The sequence below is a fragment of the Canis lupus genome, chromosome 1 (genome assembly GCF_011100685.1).
Source record: "Canis lupus familiaris isolate Mischka breed German Shepherd chromosome 1, alternate assembly UU_Cfam_GSD_1.0, whole genome shotgun sequence".
NCBI lineage: Eukaryota > Metazoa > Chordata > Mammalia > Carnivora > Canidae > Canis > Canis lupus.
Genome location: NC_049222.1, coordinates 118,130,552 through 118,146,356, shown reverse-complemented (window position 1 = coordinate 118,146,356; position 15,805 = coordinate 118,130,552). Strand labels below are relative to the sequence as shown.

The 15,805-nt window shown below is 59.0% G+C and overlaps 1 protein-coding gene across 3 annotated transcripts; it reads left to right on the top strand.

The window, feature by feature from the left end:
• Window positions 1-365: 365 nt before the first annotated feature.
• MAG (myelin associated glycoprotein) lies at window positions 366-14,023 on the top strand. Of its 3 annotated transcripts, XM_038529345.1 has the most exons (12): window positions 366-468; window positions 2,235-2,293; window positions 3,008-3,076; window positions 3,245-3,613; window positions 4,549-4,845; window positions 4,989-5,246; window positions 6,293-6,553; window positions 10,929-11,216; window positions 11,583-11,679; window positions 12,443-12,542; window positions 12,785-12,823; window positions 13,502-13,642. In XM_038529345.1, the coding sequence occupies exons 3-11, from the start codon at window positions 3,031-3,033 to the stop codon at window positions 12,809-12,811; spliced, it is 1,743 nt and encodes a 580-aa protein (XP_038385273.1). In that variant the 5' UTR covers window positions 366-468; window positions 2,235-2,293; window positions 3,008-3,030; the 3' UTR covers window positions 12,812-12,823; window positions 13,502-13,642. The 3 variants fall into 3 exon arrangements, with proteins under 3 accessions (XP_038385273.1, XP_038385271.1, XP_038385272.1); XM_038529343.1 differs by lacking the exon at window positions 12,785-12,823 and having other exon boundaries at window positions 13,502-14,023; XM_038529344.1 differs by lacking the exons at window positions 2,235-2,293; window positions 12,785-12,823 and having other exon boundaries at window positions 385-468; window positions 13,502-14,023.
• The last annotated feature ends 1,782 nt before the right edge of the window (window positions 14,024-15,805 follow it).

Here is a 15,805-nt window from a genome sequence, read left to right as displayed (position 1 = left end):
CAAGAGAAGATAGAGGTGACACGAAAACCAAGGGTGGGCAGGTCCTGTCTCCTCCTGCTCCCACTCTGTGGCCTCTTGGGACCGACCTATACCTGCTCGGGCCACCAAAAGTCCCTAGACACTGAGAACAAAGCCTTCTGTTTCTTAGCCTGAGGCTTGCAGAGATCTTAGAAGGCCCTCCCAGGGACCCAGACCCGGGCGCGCTGCGATGGAGGCTGCCTTCCCTTGTCCCCTCCAGGAAGGAGCTAGTAGAACCCAGGCGTCAGGCTGCCCAGTCCCAGCAGTGGTGACAAGGGCCCCTTTGTGCCCCCCTCCCTCGGGGGCAGGGAGGAGCTGGGCCCTGGAGGCAGGCGGCCCCTGGCACCCAGGGGGAGGGGACGGGCTGGCAAGTGGGGGCCTGGACCCTGCGAGCCAGGGGACTGTGAGCGGGGCCGGTGGAGCGGAGGGTGCAGAAGCGAGAGCATCCAAGTGAGTACTGCGGCCCAGAGGGGCTGGGACCAGCGGAGAGGGGAGCCGAGGGCCGGGCTCAGAGGGTGGGGCAAAGGGTACGCAGCAGCATGTGCAAGGCCAGGTGCTCCGGGCCACCGATGCTCACCGGGGACCGCGGCTGGTTCAGGATGGGGCCGGGTGCTGCTCAGGACCGCGTTGGGAATGGGCTGGGACCACGGCAGGGACAGTGACCGGGCTGAGGGAAGAAACCCCCAGAGAGAAAGACTGAGGGGCTCTTCTCAGCATCTCTGGGTAGAAGGGCTGCAGGAGCAGCAGCCCTGGGGCTCCTAAGTTTGGGGCAGATGGGGTGGCAGTGGTCGGGGGCTGGATGAAGAGCAGAAGGATGGGCAGGTGATCAGCCACCTGCGTCCTGCCATCTGTGAGGGGGTGGGGGCAGTGGGCTGTGAGCGAGCCAGTTCCAGCACCTGGACGCATGACAGGTGTGTGTGTGCGTGTGTGTGTGCGTGTGTGTGTGCGCACACACACCACCCCTGGGTGAGCCTTAATCTACATCAGTGTTCCTCCACCTTGTTTTCACTGTACCCCACTAAGGAACTATTTCAGAGCTATTTTTCCTAATCCGATTCCGCCCACGAAATGCTACTACTATAGCCGTACGGTAGGTGTCTATGTAGGGCGGCCCGTTAGGGAGTCACAGCTCACTGTGACAGCTAAGATTTTCCTGGCCTCCACCCCAAGAACCAATTTCTGCCCCCATTACGAGCAGGGGGTATGCATGCTTGTGTCACAAGTCTGTCCTGGCCCCGTAACTGGCCCTCGCCTGTGTCCCGTACCTTCCCGTCGCAGGCGCGAGGATGGCATCTGTCATGTGTCCATCAGCCTGTGTCTGGGTGGGTCTGTCCTTAGCGACCCTCAGCGTGTGTGCGGGTCTGTGTGTCATTGGGAGCATGTGTGGATAGGGAGGCAGGGCAGTGCGGGGGTGCTCCTGCAGGGGCAGGGGTCTCGGGGCCCGTCCGTGTGTACAGGGGGTCCCCCGGGAGTGTGCCCGGGTCGCTGTTGTGAGCCTGTTCCTTCTGGTCGGGTCTAGATCTGTCACATTTCATGCCAGCGTTTGCATGTGTCTGACTGTGCATGCGTCTCTGTCCGTGGGAAGAGGGCGGTGAGGGCCAGGGAAGGCAGCCACTTGGAACCCTGGCTTCGACCCTGAGGCGACCCACAGAGCAGCTGGGTGCCAGGGACTCACCAACTCCCAGCCCCGGGGGCCTTCCTGGCCTCACTCCCAAGCCCAGCCAGGAGCGCCAGACTCTTCTTTCATCCCACCTACCCGAGAAGCCCCCCAGGATGAGGCACCCTTGCCCCGAGGGAACAGGGCTCTTTTGTACGGGGCCCTGGCCTCCGCTAAGGGTGGGGACAGCAGGGGCCGTCTGTGGGGTGGGAGAGGGCGGCAGGAATTCCCGCGGCATGTTGGGAATGCTGATGTTGTGAAACCCGGTCATTGATGGGCTGGGTCCCTGCCCGCCACCCCCAGGCCTCTGCCGTGGGACATCTGCTCCCTCACCCCGCTCACCACACCGCCAGCCTCCCCCCACCCCGATGCTCCGCCGCTCCCCTCTCCTCCCCAAAGTTCTTCGCCATCACAGCTCGGGGCGGGCGGTGACGACAGAGCAGCTTCCAGGCCGTGTGGGAGGGTCCCTAGCATCAGGCGGCGGAGACACGTGGGCCACCACTCAGAGCGACCCGGAAAGAGGGCGGCAGAGGGTGCACCTGTCTGGCTCTCATTCCAGGTTGGCTGGCTGACAGCTTCAAGTGAGACCCGAGACATTCCCAACTCAGGGAGACTGAGGTGAGGAGCGGGGTTCCAACTCTTGGGGTTCTCTTTCTCCCTGGCTACCCCTGATTCCTGCTGCCCGTCCAGCCCTGGCTCTGTCCTTACTTTCTTGGAGATGCCCAGGGGCATGATGGCGATGAAGAGAATGATCAGCATGTCACTATGACCCAGAGACAGGGCGGTTTGGCAGTTAGGTCTGCAGACCCGGAGCTAGGCACACTGGGCTTGAATCCTAACCCAGCCGCTCACCAGCCATGCGGCTTTAGGCAAATTGCTTAACCTCTCTGGACCTCAGCTATACAGTGCGGGTTATAACGGCTCCCGCCTCAAAGGGACCAGATGAATTAATATAGCACTGGGGCCTGATGCATGGTCAATGCCTCAGAAATGTTTGTAATTCCACATAAGAATACCTGCAGCAAGGGCACCTGGGTGGCTCCATGGTGGAGCGTCTGCCTTTGGCTCAAGTTGTGATCCCAGGGCTCTGGGTTCAAGTCCTGCATCAGGATCCCTGCATGGAGCCTGCTTCTCCCTCTGCCTATGTCTCTGCCTCTGTGTGTGTGTGTCTCTTGTGAATAAATAAACAAAATCTAAAAAAAAAAAAAAGAGAAAGAAAAGAAAAGAATACCAGCTGCAGCGAACATCTGAACAGGCCCCCTCCTGAAGCCTTATCAGAAGCACCGTTCGCCACTGCCCCCAGCCTCCCGTGCTCTCCTCTCTCCTCTCCAGCTGTTGCTCACTTGCTGGACAAGATGATCTTCCTCACGACACTGCCTCTGTTTTGGATCATGATCTCAGGTAAGGGCTAGGGGTGCTGGGGATCCTGGGGCCTTGGTCCCCGAGTAGGCTGGGGTTGTTTCTGTGGGTCCCTGCAGGGCGGAAGGTGGTGGGAGTGTGTGTGTGTGTGTGGGGGGGGGATCGGGGAAGGAACTGTCCCTCCACCTCAGTGGTCCTGCTTGCCCACAGCCTCTCGAGGGGGCCACTGGGGTGCCTGGATGCCCTCGTCCATCTCTGCCTTCGAGGGCACGTGCGTCTCCATCCCCTGCCGCTTCGACTTCCCTGACGAGCTGCGGCCGGCCGTCGTGCACGGCGTCTGGTATTTCAACAGCCCCTACCCGAAAAACTATCCCCCGGTGGTCTTCAAGTCTCGAACCCAAGTTGTGCACGAGAGCTTCCAGGGCCGCAGCCGACTCCTGGGGGACCTGGGCCTGCGGAACTGCACCCTCCTGCTTAGCAGCCTCAGCCCCGAGCTGGGCGGCAAGTACTACTTCCGCGGGGACCTCGGCGGCTACAACCAGTACACCTTCTCCGAGCACAGTGTCCTGGACATCATCAGTGAGTCCCCGAGGGCGTGCGCGTGCCGGGGGCTGGGGCCGCACCGGCCAGGCTGGGTGCATGTGGCTCGACGGGCTCCCCCAAGCCTTTCTGGGGAGCGAACCCCGATGCCCGCACAGACCTGGAGGCTGACAGAACTAAGCAAAGCGGGGCCCCAAATAGTCTTGCCGCCCTCAGAGGGAAAACGAGGGTGCTTCCGCTTCTAGAAGCAACTAGGAGGAAAGCAATGTTGCTCTCAGGGAGTCTGCATTAAGAGAAACCAGAATCGTGTGCTTTTCTGTGTCATCTCCTAACTCCTAAACACTGGCTGCGGATTTGGATTTTTAAAAACAAATCCAGTTTCGGCCAAATAACCTGCATTTCTGGGCCAGAGTTGGCCATCAGAGTAGGCCACGCTGCCCAATTTCTGAGAGGCCCCATAGCACGGAACCCCTAAATTCAGACTCCGGGAGTCCAAATGAGTCAGGTTACAGCCCCAGTACAGAAAGAGACCCCACTGGCACAGCCAGACATAGACGTATCTCCAGGACATACCACACACTCACGTACACACACGCTCACGTACGTAAGTGGAAAAGGAACCAAAGCAAACATGGGAAAGGAGAGAAGTTTCTTAAGGGCTACAACATAGTATCCAGAGCACAGATGATGAAGCTGGAGTGACAGTGTCTGAAGCTCTTCTCCGCGCGGGCTGTGGCCTGTTTTGTGATCTAAAACACGAGCAAAATAACAACACCCACCTCCCGGGCAAGGTAGATGCTGTGAGGCCATTCTAGTGTTCTGTTCATGATTACACACCTGGGGACCCTGGAGGGCCTCTGGGTGAAGGGACACCGGGACGAGAGAAGGCAGTAGGGGATTCTGTATCCAAGGATGGGGAGGGGACCAGGAAGCCAGAACGCTTCCTCAACCCTCCTCTCCCCCGCATGGCCCAGACACCCCCAACATCGTGGTCCCCCCGGAGGTGGTGGCGGGCTCGGAAGTGGAGGTCAGCTGCATGGTGCCTGACAACTGCCCGGAGCTGCGCCCGGAGCTGAGCTGGCTGGGCCACGAGGGGCTGGGGGAGCCCGCCGTGCTGGGTCGGCTGCGCGAGGACGAGGGCACCTGGGTGCAGGTGTCGCTGCTCCACTTCGTGCCCACCAGGGAGGCCAACGGCCACCGGCTGGGCTGCCAGGCCTCGTTCCCCAACACCACGCTGCTCTTCGAGGGCTACGCCAGCCTGGACGTCAAGTGTGAGTGTGGGGGCGGGGCCGGGAGGGGGCCGGGGCCGGGGCTAGGGGCGGGGCCGCGCGGGTGGGGGCGGGGCCAGGGGCGGGGTCTGCGGTCCCAGCCCGCTGACACGCCCCCCCGCCCCCGCTGTGTCTCGGGGCCTCAGACCCCCCCGTGATCGTGGAGATGAACGCCTCGGTGGAGGCCATCGAGGGCTCGCACGTCAGCCTGCTGTGCGGGGCGGACAGCAACCCGCTGCCGCTGCTGACCTGGATGCGGGACGGCTCGGTGCTCCGCGAGGCGGTGGCCGAGAGCCTGTTCCTGGATCTGGAGGAGGTGACCCCCGCGGAGGACGGCGTCTACGCCTGCCTGGCCGAGAACGCCTACGGCCAGGACAACCGCACCGTGGGGCTCAGCGTCATGTGTGAGTGGCGGCCCAGGGGGGATGAGGGGAAGCCCCCCCCCGCCCCAGGCCTCGGGCGGAGCAGGAGGACCCGAAGCTGGAGGCGGTCCTCCCTGCGCCCCACGCACGCGCACCTGGCGAACACCTGCTGCGCACCACGCATCCCGGGGCGAGGTGGGAAGGCGCAGGGCTCAGGGGAGCTGGGTAGACTCCGGGTCCTGCGGACAGCCTTGGCTGGCGTGGGAGTAGAGCCGGGCCCTGGAAATCCGCATTTCCCCGTGAGCCCCGTTGCAGTTGTAGGGGGACGGATGAGAGGGACCCCAGACCCCACGCATCCCCTTGTCCGCACTGTGTACGTTAGGGAGTCCCCGGCGGAGGGGCTGGACAGATAAGGTCCTTTGTTGGGAACCAAGGAGAGGTCATTCATTCATTCACTCATTCACAAATATTTATTGAGGCAAAATGCCCAGGGCTGTGGATAATAATAATGAGAACTGCAGCCAACATTTACTCAGCAGTTTCTGAGCGCTTTCCACAAATACTCTTTCCCCAGACATCCCCAGGGCTGGCCCTGACCCACCTCTTCTCCTCTGGGGGAAGACTTTCCCTCACCATCCCAGTTACAACTGTAACTACTCTGACTTCCGTCACCACATTTCTTTTTCTCCAAAGCCCTTATCTGCATCTTGCCAACTACATGTGTTTACTTACATAGCGTCTCCTCACATGGTTGGGAATCTTTACCTTACCTTGTTCAGGCTAGAACGGCACCTGTCACTTAGGTTCTCAGTGGCCCCGCTGAGGTTGGGACTGTTATCAGGCTCATTTTCCAGATGAGAGAGAGGAGGCCCAGAGAGGTCACACACACCGCTGGGAAGGGGTAGAGCTGGGATTCAGACACAAGCGCCCTGCTAGCAGAGCCCCTGTTCTTATAAACAGGGTAGCCAGGACAAGGGTTACCTGAGCAGGTGTGCTCAGATTGGGGCATATGCGGTCACACTGGTGGGGGGTGGGTGGGAAGAGGCACTGTTGCCTTCTGACCGTAAGCCCCCTGTCTTGGCCCCCAGATGCACCCCGGAAGCCCACGGTGAACGGGACAATGGTGGCCGTGGAGGGGGAGACCGTCTCCATCCTGTGCTCCACACAGAGCAACCCGGACCCTATTCTCACCATCTTCAAGGAGAAGCAGATTCTGGCCACGGTCATCTACGAGAGCGAGCTGCAGCTCGAGCTGCCTGCCGTCACGCCCGAGGATGATGGGGAGTACTGGTGTGTGGCTGAGAATCAGTATGGCCAGAGGGCCACCACCTTCAACCTATCCGTGGAGTGTGAGTACCGCCGCTCCTCGCCCCTTCCCCTGCTGACCGCCAGCCGGACTTGACCTCCTTCCACATTCCCCTCCTCAGTGGATGGTTCGGGGGTGGGGGGCACCTCGATTGCTGGATTGCACCATGCATCCCAGCCAAGGGTCAGCTTTGCACCAGCAGATGAGAATGGGGAAGGGAGGGAAGCTGAATCCACAGCAAGAAATTCAGTCCCACCCGAGAGTGCTGTGTTCCCACATCTCGGGGATGCGCTTTTGACCAGAAAGGTTTCTGGATCCCGTGGCCTCTGCCCCTTTGCATTCACCAAGAACCACAACACCTAACCCTTGCGTTGCATTGCTGTGTACCAGGCATTGCTAGAAGCTCTGTACGGGGATCCATTCATTTCCTCCACAGGACGTTCCTATGAGGGAGGTCCTATTACTGTCCCCAGTTTCCAGAGAAGCAAACTGAGGCCCAGAGAGTTTATGCCAACTTACCCCAAGGTCACACAGCTGGAAAGTGGTTCAAATCCAGGCAGTCTGGCTCCTCTTTCCTGGACTGCCATAGCTGACCTCATCCTAAGTTATTACACCAGAATACGTTGATCAAGCAGTTGTTGTGTGCAAAGGACAGTGTGGCTCTGGGGGCCGTGGAGGAGAGGACCGAGAGTACAGACACCAGGCTTATAGCAGATACAGTCGAGCCAGAGAGATGGGATGGATGCGCACAGAAAGCTGTCTTGGAAGTGAAACTCATCCTTCCACTGCCAATCAGCACCTCTCCCGGCCTCCTCACCCGGTGGCATCGCCAACACCCCCACCCCCACCCTCACCCCCACACCCACCCCCACCCCCAGCTGCCATTCAGGGCTGTGGCTCCCAACTCACAGTCTGTACTCGGTCTCCAGCAGCAGCTCCCTCTGGAGTGTCACCTCCGTGTTTCCATCTCCCCTGCTTCCTCTCCAGCTCCTGCCTGGCCTCTGCGCTAGTCTCCGGACTTTACCGCTCCCGGCCTCCATTACTCTACCCACGGTGGTCCTCGCCACGCAAGTTTGCCAGAAGGTATTGAGCACAATCTGTACTCAATGCTTTGTATGTGGCGAGAATCAGCGCGTGGTAGATAGAGATTATTTCTGGAGTGCCACCTTCTGTGGCAGAGGGGTGGCCATGCACTGCTGTGCCAACCTTTCACCTTGGGGTGCATTCCCTCCCGGCCTCTGCTCACCCGCAGTACCCAGGGTGATCATGAGTGTGGGGTACTCTGCTTTCTCCATACGCCGCCTCCTGGGCCCAGCTTCCTCCTTCTGCTATACCCTTTTTCTCTGTCGCATCCCAAGCCAGTGGATCTTAAGTTTAAGGGTCAGAGAGCCCCCTGAGAATCATATGGAGGCCCCGGAACATGCACACCACAGCATCTCACACACATTTGCAGTCACAGATTCTCTTGCGCAGTAAGGTCGGTCATTAATGGTCTACTCTGGGCAGGACCACAAGCTCGGCAGGTGTTCTTTTGCTGAGCCTGTGTGGTCACCCTGTGAAGAAGAAAATAAAAGTCAGAATCCCCAAGGAACGTGCAGCAAGGAAGGTTGGTCGGAGCCAGGAATCTTCTGGACTCTTGTCCCACCCAGCTCTTAAACCGCTGGCTGCTTTGCCTCCCCGAAGCCCGTGGAACCCAAGGGCTTACTTACTTTAGCTTCTTTTGAAGACAAACCAACAGATTTGGAGTGGAAGGCCCCCTCCCACCTGGCCCCGCCCCACCTGCTGAGCCCTTCAGGCTTCACCCGGGCCCTGATCACAGGACGTGCTCTCTGGCAGTGCGGCCACAGGGTGCTGGGTACGGCACCCCTCAGGCTCCTCTCTGTCCCTGAAGTCCGTGATCCCTAGCACCAGGGGTTTGGTGCTCCCTGACAATGGCAGGGGTTCTAGTGCGGGGCTTCCTTCTTACCAGCTGAGCCCAGGGCCAGGGTGGCATGGGTCGTGCAGCAGGTACTCACCTTACCGAGTGCTTGTGCCCAGGGCCCTAACCTGAGCCCCTGACGCTCCCTGACCTATGTGGGTCTCACCACAACGTGATTGCGAGGGACTGTTCTTCACCCCAGTTTAATAGAAGGAAACCAAATTGTGAACTGGTGTCCAGCACCAGACAGAGCTGACCCGCCCTGGGGCAGAATCCCAGCTCTGTCTTCATCTTGCTGCACGATCCCTGACAAGTGATTTCACTTTTGCTGAGCCTCTCTACTGAGAAATGGGTAGGATAACAGTAGCTTATCCCAAAGAAGCCTGTGAAGACTCTGGGAGTTATGCTGAGCGCCCACAGTGCCTGACTGACACCTCCTCTGTGCTCCCTAAATCATTTCCCACTAATCTCTCCCTTGGACTCCAGGCTGGGTGCCTCCGGCCTTCCCTGCTGCTAAGGCTTTTCTCACGTGCTCCCCCTGCTGGAATGGCTCTATTTATCTCATCCTAAATCCTTGGAAGGGAAAAGTTAAGCCTTAACATCACACTAGGGAGCGTATCTTCAGTGTTCTCATAGGCCCTTGCAAGAAAGGACCGCCACTCCTGTTTGCACAGTGAAAACTCCATCTTGGAGGCCCAAGGAGGCCGAATGGCCTGGTCGGGGACAGTAAGCGACAGAGCTGGGCTTCCAGCCAAAGCTGTCACACCCCAGACTCCCCATTCTTTGGGACTTGGGGTTTGTGTGGGGTCAGTCAGGCTTTGTCAGGTCTCCCAGGCCACCTGCAAAGCTGCGGAGATACTGAGCACATGCAGGCAGGGCGGCGGCAGGGGTCAAGGGTGGAAGCTGTCACAGGAGCACCAGGGGTGCAGTCTTGAATGAAAGGGTTTCTAAAAAAATGTAATAGCTGTTGGTTCAGGTTTGTCGTTATGCACTTTGCGGAGTGTCAATCTGTTAACACTAGAGCCAGCATAGTGCATGTTTGCCTGAACAGAATTCGGGCAATATATTTTTAATTTACCGGGTTTAGATGCAAGTACAGATTGAGGTTCCAATTGGAACCATCTCGAGTTTGAATCCAGTCATGTGACTCCCTGGCTTGTCAATGTTACGTGCATATTCTTTTTTTTTTTTTTTTTTTGATGGAAATTGAAAGCAAGTGGCGGTAGATGGTCCGAGGGTCCTTTGGCCGTTTGTAAGTGGGTTCTGGTCAGAACTGAGAATCAGAGTTCAGTCTAGCGGGGCAGACTCTGGTGCTGGATTTTTCAGGAGGGAAAGAGAACATAGTTTTAAAAAAGGAATGTTCGATGTTCTATTATAGTATCATATTTTGGAAAATGAAAGAAACTACAAGAACAAAAAAGCCACAAAAACCACACCAGTATCATTCTTGGAATACAAATGGCAGCAAAGGAGAGCTCGATGCAATGGTCTTGGGTGGAGGGTGGGGGTTGGTGTCAGGGGAAGTGGAGGATCCCATGAAAGTGGGACAGGCAGCCTATAAGGGAGCCTTAGGGAGTCAGCAGGGGCATCTGTAGGATGGCCAGGAAGGGGAGCCTGCGGAACTCAGTGGCCCACACCGGTCTCCACAGAACTCCGCTATGTGAGGGTGCGTTCTAAGTGTGGGGACAGGGTACAGGCGGAAAGAGAGCCTGTCTTGATGGCAGTAAGAGCCCAGCTGTACAGGTGTCTAACACGGGAGGGATAAGTGCTGGGAGCAAACCGAGGCGAGATGGGTGCGAATGGTCAGTGAAGTGAGGTGCAGTTTCCATGAGTGGTCAGAAAAAAGACATGTCACCTGAGTTCAGCAGGTGTCAAGGAAGTGTTCCAGGCAAAGACCCCGAGGTGGGAAGAAGCTCCATGAGCTTTAGAAGCAGCGAGGAGGGGATCCCTGGGTGGCTCAGCAGTTCAGACCTGCCTTTGGCCCAGGGCATGATCCTGGAGTCCCAGGATCGAGTCCCACATTGGGCTCCTTGCGGGGAGCCTGCTTCTCCCTCTGCCTGTGTCTCTGCCTCTTTCTCTGTGTCTCTCATGAATAAATAAATAGAATCTTAAAAAAAAAAAAAAGAAGAAGAAGAAGAAGAAGAAGCGAGGAGGCCAGTGTGACTGGGTAGGAGCCCCGATGAGAGATTAGTGCGGCTGGGGCCTTTCGGGGCCTCATGAAAGCAGGAAAAGAGTTTGGATATCATTGTCAGTGACATGGGGAGCAACCGAAGGGTTTTTTTGTTTTTTATTTGTTTTTTGTTTGTTTGTTTGTCTTTTGAGTGGGGAGCATCGTGATGTCATTTGGGTCTTACAAGGTGAACAAAGTTAGAGAGGGGGCCAGAGACCATGCAAAGGGGAAAAGGCCGCTCGTCTCTGCGACAGCTACCACCTGCTCTTGGCCCTCCGCCTCCGTTTGTCGCCCGTCGTCCCCTGAGTCTTGGTCCTTCTTGGCCTGCAGTTGCCCCTGTGATCCTCCTGGAGTCCCACTGCGCGGCAGCCCGAGACACAGTGCAGTGCCTGTGCGTGGTGAAGTCCAACCCGGAGCCGTCCGTGGCCTTTGAGCTGCCCTCACGCAACGTGACCGTGAATGAGACCGAGCGGGAGTTCGTGTACTCGGAGCGCAGCGGCCTCCTGCTCACCAGCATCCTCACGCTGCGCGGGCAGGCCCAGGCCCCGCCACGGGTCATCTGCACCGCCCGCAACCTCTACGGCTCCAAGAGCCTGGAGCTGCCCTTCCAGGGAGCCCGTGAGTGCTGGCGGGGCAGGGGGGGGGGTGGGCACGGAGGGAGGGAGGGTACCTCTTGGATCCAGGCTTCCTGCCCCGGGGCTGGCCATCAGCCTCCAAGCATGGGCCAGGCGACACAGATGGAGCAAGTGATAAAGATGCCCTTTCCGGGTGGTAAGGGGGGGCTGCCCTGGGTTGGCTGGCGCTTTACTGGGCCCTGTCCTGGGCTCTCTGGCAACTAAGCCCTCTGGGCCCGTCGGGCAGTGCAGGGACCTGCCAGCTGTGTAAATGTCCTCACTGTCACCTCCGCCCGGCCCGTCTCCTACAAGCCCCCGTGTCCTCGCTACCGCTGGCATTCCTGAGGGTGCCTGGGTCCTCTGTCCTCAGACCGCCTGATGTGGGCCAAGATCGGCCCCGTGGGAGCTGTGGTAGCCTTCGCCATCCTCATTGCCATCGTCTGCTACATTACCCAGACACGCAGAAAGTGAGCGGCCTGCCAGGGCTCCCCTGGGGGCGGCGGGTGCCCCGGGGCTGGGGAGGCGGGGAGGTCAGTTAGAGGCAGCGGGTGGGCAGCGGAGGGCGGCCCTGTGCGTGTGACGGAGGGCGGATTCTGCTCTCTGAATGTTTGGCTGGATGGAGGAGAGACCCCCGCCCATCAGGCCGGCCGGCGCCGGGCCAAGCGCATCCTGATGGATGCCTGTGCCCCACGTTCGGTGCTGTGGCCTCCTGTCCTCCGGGAACCCTCCCGCAAGCGCTCCGGAGTGATGGGGGAGAGCCAGCGTCCCTTGGCTTGTAGCCACGGGGTCAGGCACCGTGGGTTCCAGGGCTCCGATCCTTACACACATCATCCCTGGCAACGAAAACACTCCCCAGCCCCAAACCACACGCACCTACCACAACTGGGCTGGTTTTCCTCCTTGTGGTGCACACGCACGTCAGCCTTCCTGAAAATGAATGCACCTTTCTGCTCCGCATCCTGGCAGCGAGGGGCTGACAGCCAGAGCACTCGAGAAGAAATCCAAGAAGCTAGGCTGGGGCCCCGAAAAGTGGCAGAGACCAGGGACCAGACAGGGGGATGGGCAGTGGGGGGGGGGCAGGAGGAGGCTGGTCATTCTGAAGAGGCATCTGCTCCATCTTAGAGACATGGGGTCCCTTGAGCCAAATTCCTAAGGTAGATGGGGTGCAGAAAGGGAGCTGGGAGGGAAGCCCGGGACTTCCGCTGGGGCCTGACATGTCCTGTCCTGCAGAAAGAACGTGACAGAGAGCCCCAGCTTCTCGGCGGGGGACAACCCCCCTGTCCTGTTCAGCAGTGACTTCCGCATCTCTGGGGCACCAGAGAAGTATGAGGTGAGGGCCAGAGCCTTGTGGCTCCAGGCTAGCTGGAGAACCTGGGTGGGTGCCAGGGACCCTGAGGACCTGGGAGGGCCTGGGAGGCCAAGGGAGGGAGAAGGAGGAAGTGCGGAGGGCTGGGTGCACCTGGGCTGGGAGGGCCGCTCAGGCGGAGGCCACGAAGGGGGCCTGAGGGGCTCAGCGGAGGGCAGCCCCAACCTCCCCACCCCGGTCTATGACTGCATTTCCTTCTCTAATAGTCCAGAGAGGTCTCTACCCTGGATTGAGCGCCCCAGGAGGTAGGTCCCCGGGGCCTCAGTGTGTCCGCCTCTGGGCCCCTGTCGGGCCTGGGGGTTGGGGTGCATGTGTGTGCGTTCTCGTCAGGCACCCAGAATGTTCCCTGGTTAAGCCTGGCCCTGCCTGGCACTCCCGGCCTTGTCTATTCTGTCTGTGGCCACTGTCCTGTGTCTGTGTCTGAAGGCCCCGTGTAGGGTGGGGGTGAGGGTGGAGCCTGCGACGGGGAAGCGGGGGTCACCCGGGTGGAGCGAGGAGGGGAGCCGCACCAGACCCAGGCATCAGGGGAAGAACGTACCGAGCCAGGTGCTTACAAATATTTGGAAAGGTGGGGTCCCAGCCAGGTGGCTTTAATCTGGGAAGATGCTATGGGTTGAATAGTGTGCCCCCCCCGCCCCCGCCAATTCCTAGGTCGAAGAGGGCTTCCTGGGGACAGTGGATCTGTAGGTGACTTTCAGGCTTAGCAAGGAAGAGGGGGTGGTGCGTGGCGGCGCCAGCTGGGGCAGAGGCTCCAGAGCGGGACCCGGACACCGAAGGGTTGGCTGCGTGCTGGTCCTTAAGAAAGGAGGTTCGCACAGGGCCTTGGGACTCAGCCCCAGAGCTGCGGGGGTGCAGGTACCTGCTGCCTCTGCACCTGGAAAAGGTGGAACCATAGCCTTCTAATGGGCTGGGTCTGTTCATAGAGTGAGAGGCGACTGGGATCGGAGAGGAGGCTGCTGGGCCTTCGGGGGGAACCCCCAGAGCTGGACCTGAGCTATTCTCACTCGGACCTGGGCAAACGAGCCACCAAGGACAGCTACACCCTGACGGAGGAGCTGGCCGAGTATGCTGAAATCCGGGTCAAGTGAGGGGGCTGGGGGCCGCCTGTGTGGCCACCCCTCCCTCAGGACCCTCACTGGCCCCTACTGGCTACGGGCTCCCTTGCTCCCCAGAGTGGTGGGGGCCAGGGCAGGAAAGGGAGGAGGCAGGTGACAGCGAGGTCCTGGGGGCCTGGCCTCCCCTCCTTCCCAGCCGCCCCCAGCCCTGCCAGCACCCACCCCACACTGTGGCTCCTCTCTAACCTCCTTTAACCTCATCTGTCTGGAGGGGAGCCCTGTCTGTCTGTCCATGTTATTTATTGCTACCCCTGCCTGGTCTCCTGCCCCCCACACCCGGCCCCAGGGCCTGTACAGAGGGACGTGAAATAAATGCCACAAAGCCAAACACCTGTCCAGATCCTGATGATTTCTGATCCGTCCTAGGGGAGCCTGCTGTCGCCCTCCCCACCCCCTGCAAGGTCCCGTGTGGGGACAAGGGCCCGGGTGTTCTAGCCCCGAGCCCAAGGCCACCCGCCCTGACGCCGCTCCCACTCTGAGCTGGCAGCTGTGGGCTGAGGCCTCTTCACGCACTGACATTCCCTCCTGTCCCCTGCAGCTCGGGGTGTTTCATGGGCCTGTGGGGGTTTGACTGCTGTCCCTCGCATTCAGGCCGTACTCCGCAGCTGCAGCCTTTCCAAGTGTATTTTTTTGGTTTCAGAAACACTAATTAGGCCTCAGCTGTGTATGGAGCCCCTTCAGGAATTCAGGCTGCCCTGGGAAGGGACCGTGTCATGAAGATAACACTGGGGCTCAGTGTAGGTGCCAGGGGATTTTCCTAGGGTCCCAGAGCTAGGAAACAGAGTGGCCAGGCCCTGGTCTCAGTTATTCTTTTTTCCATAACCCCCGCTGGCAATTTGAATTTTGCCAGACTCTCTGGGAGGAATGGTAGTAATAACTAAGAGTTGTCGAGCGCTTACTATGAGTGGTTCTACTCGATTTACGTGAACTAACCTCCACTTACCTTCTCTAACTAGTATGACAATGGCTCTCCAAGTTGGGTCCCTGCACCAGCAGCATCAGCATCACCTGGGAACTTGTTAGAAAGGCACATTCTCGGGGCACCTGGGTGGGTCAGTCAGTTAAGCATCTACCTTCGGCTTAGGTCATGATCTCGGGGTCCTGGGATCGAGCCCTGCGTTGGGTTCCCTGCTCAATGAGGAGTCTGCTTCTCCCTCTACCTCTGCCCTTCCCTGCCCCATTCCTGTACTCTCTCTCTCCCTCTATCAAATAAATAAAAATCTTAAAAAAAGGGGGGGGGGATCCCTGGGTGGCTCAGCAGTTTGGCGCCTGCCTTTGGCCCAGGGCGTGATCCTGGAGACCCGGGATCGAGTCCCATGTCGGGCTCCTGGCATGGAGCCCGCTTCTCCCTCCTCCTGTGTCTCTGCCTCTCTCTCAATCTCTGTGTCTATCATGAATAAATAAATAAATAAATCTTTAAAAAAAAAAAAGGAAGCAAGGCACATTCTCAAGGCCGCATGCCAGACTACAGAACTAAAAACTCGGGTGGGGCCCAGCAGTCTGTTTTGATGACTCCTCCAGGTGATTCTGGCGCATTGACGTTTGTGAACCTAGAAGTGCTGAGACACAGAGGTCAAGTCACTTCCTTGAGGTCCCCCCCGCTGGTAACTGTGCAGCCCCGACTTGCACCCAGGGCCCAGAGCTCTCACTACTGTGCGCTCCGTCATCTTGGTGAGAAGCAACAGGGGCTCAAGGGCCAAATGGGGTTAAGAGAGCACTGAGAATAGAGCTGCCATTTGGGTGTGGCTCCTGAACAGGGCTGTTCTCCCCTAGTTTTTGATGAAGGCAGAGGATACCACAGAGACCACAGTCAAGACCAAGAGGCAGGACTAACCAAACCATGTTGAGAGAGAAGGTGATGAGGCCGGAATGGGAATGGGAAGTCCACGTGCAGGAGCAGGGCAGGGCTGTGGGTGGTAGTGGGGCTGAGGGTGGTAGTGGGGCTGTGAGCGGCGGGGAGGGGACTGACACCCGATGCCTGCCCGAGCCCCTTCCTCGTGGGGCTCTCTCAGTCTTGTAGAGAAGAGGACATTGACCAAATGACCTCATGCATAATGCCTGACTTGCTGACAGCTGCCCAAGGGACCCTTGTCACCTGTGGCACCTGCTCCT

Coding starts and splice junctions, on each gene's coding strand:
- MAG (XM_038529343.1), top strand. CDS start 3,031: ATGATCTTCCTCACGACACTGCCTCTGTTTTGGATCATGATCTCAG. Junction 4,846..4,988: donor CGCCAGCCTGGACGTCAAGT/GTGAGTGTGGGG, acceptor TCGGGGCCTCAG/ACCCCCCCGTGATCGTGGAG. Junction 11,680..12,442: donor ATTACCCAGACACGCAGAAA/GTGAGCGGCCTG, acceptor CCTGTCCTGCAG/AAAGAACGTGACAGAGAGCC.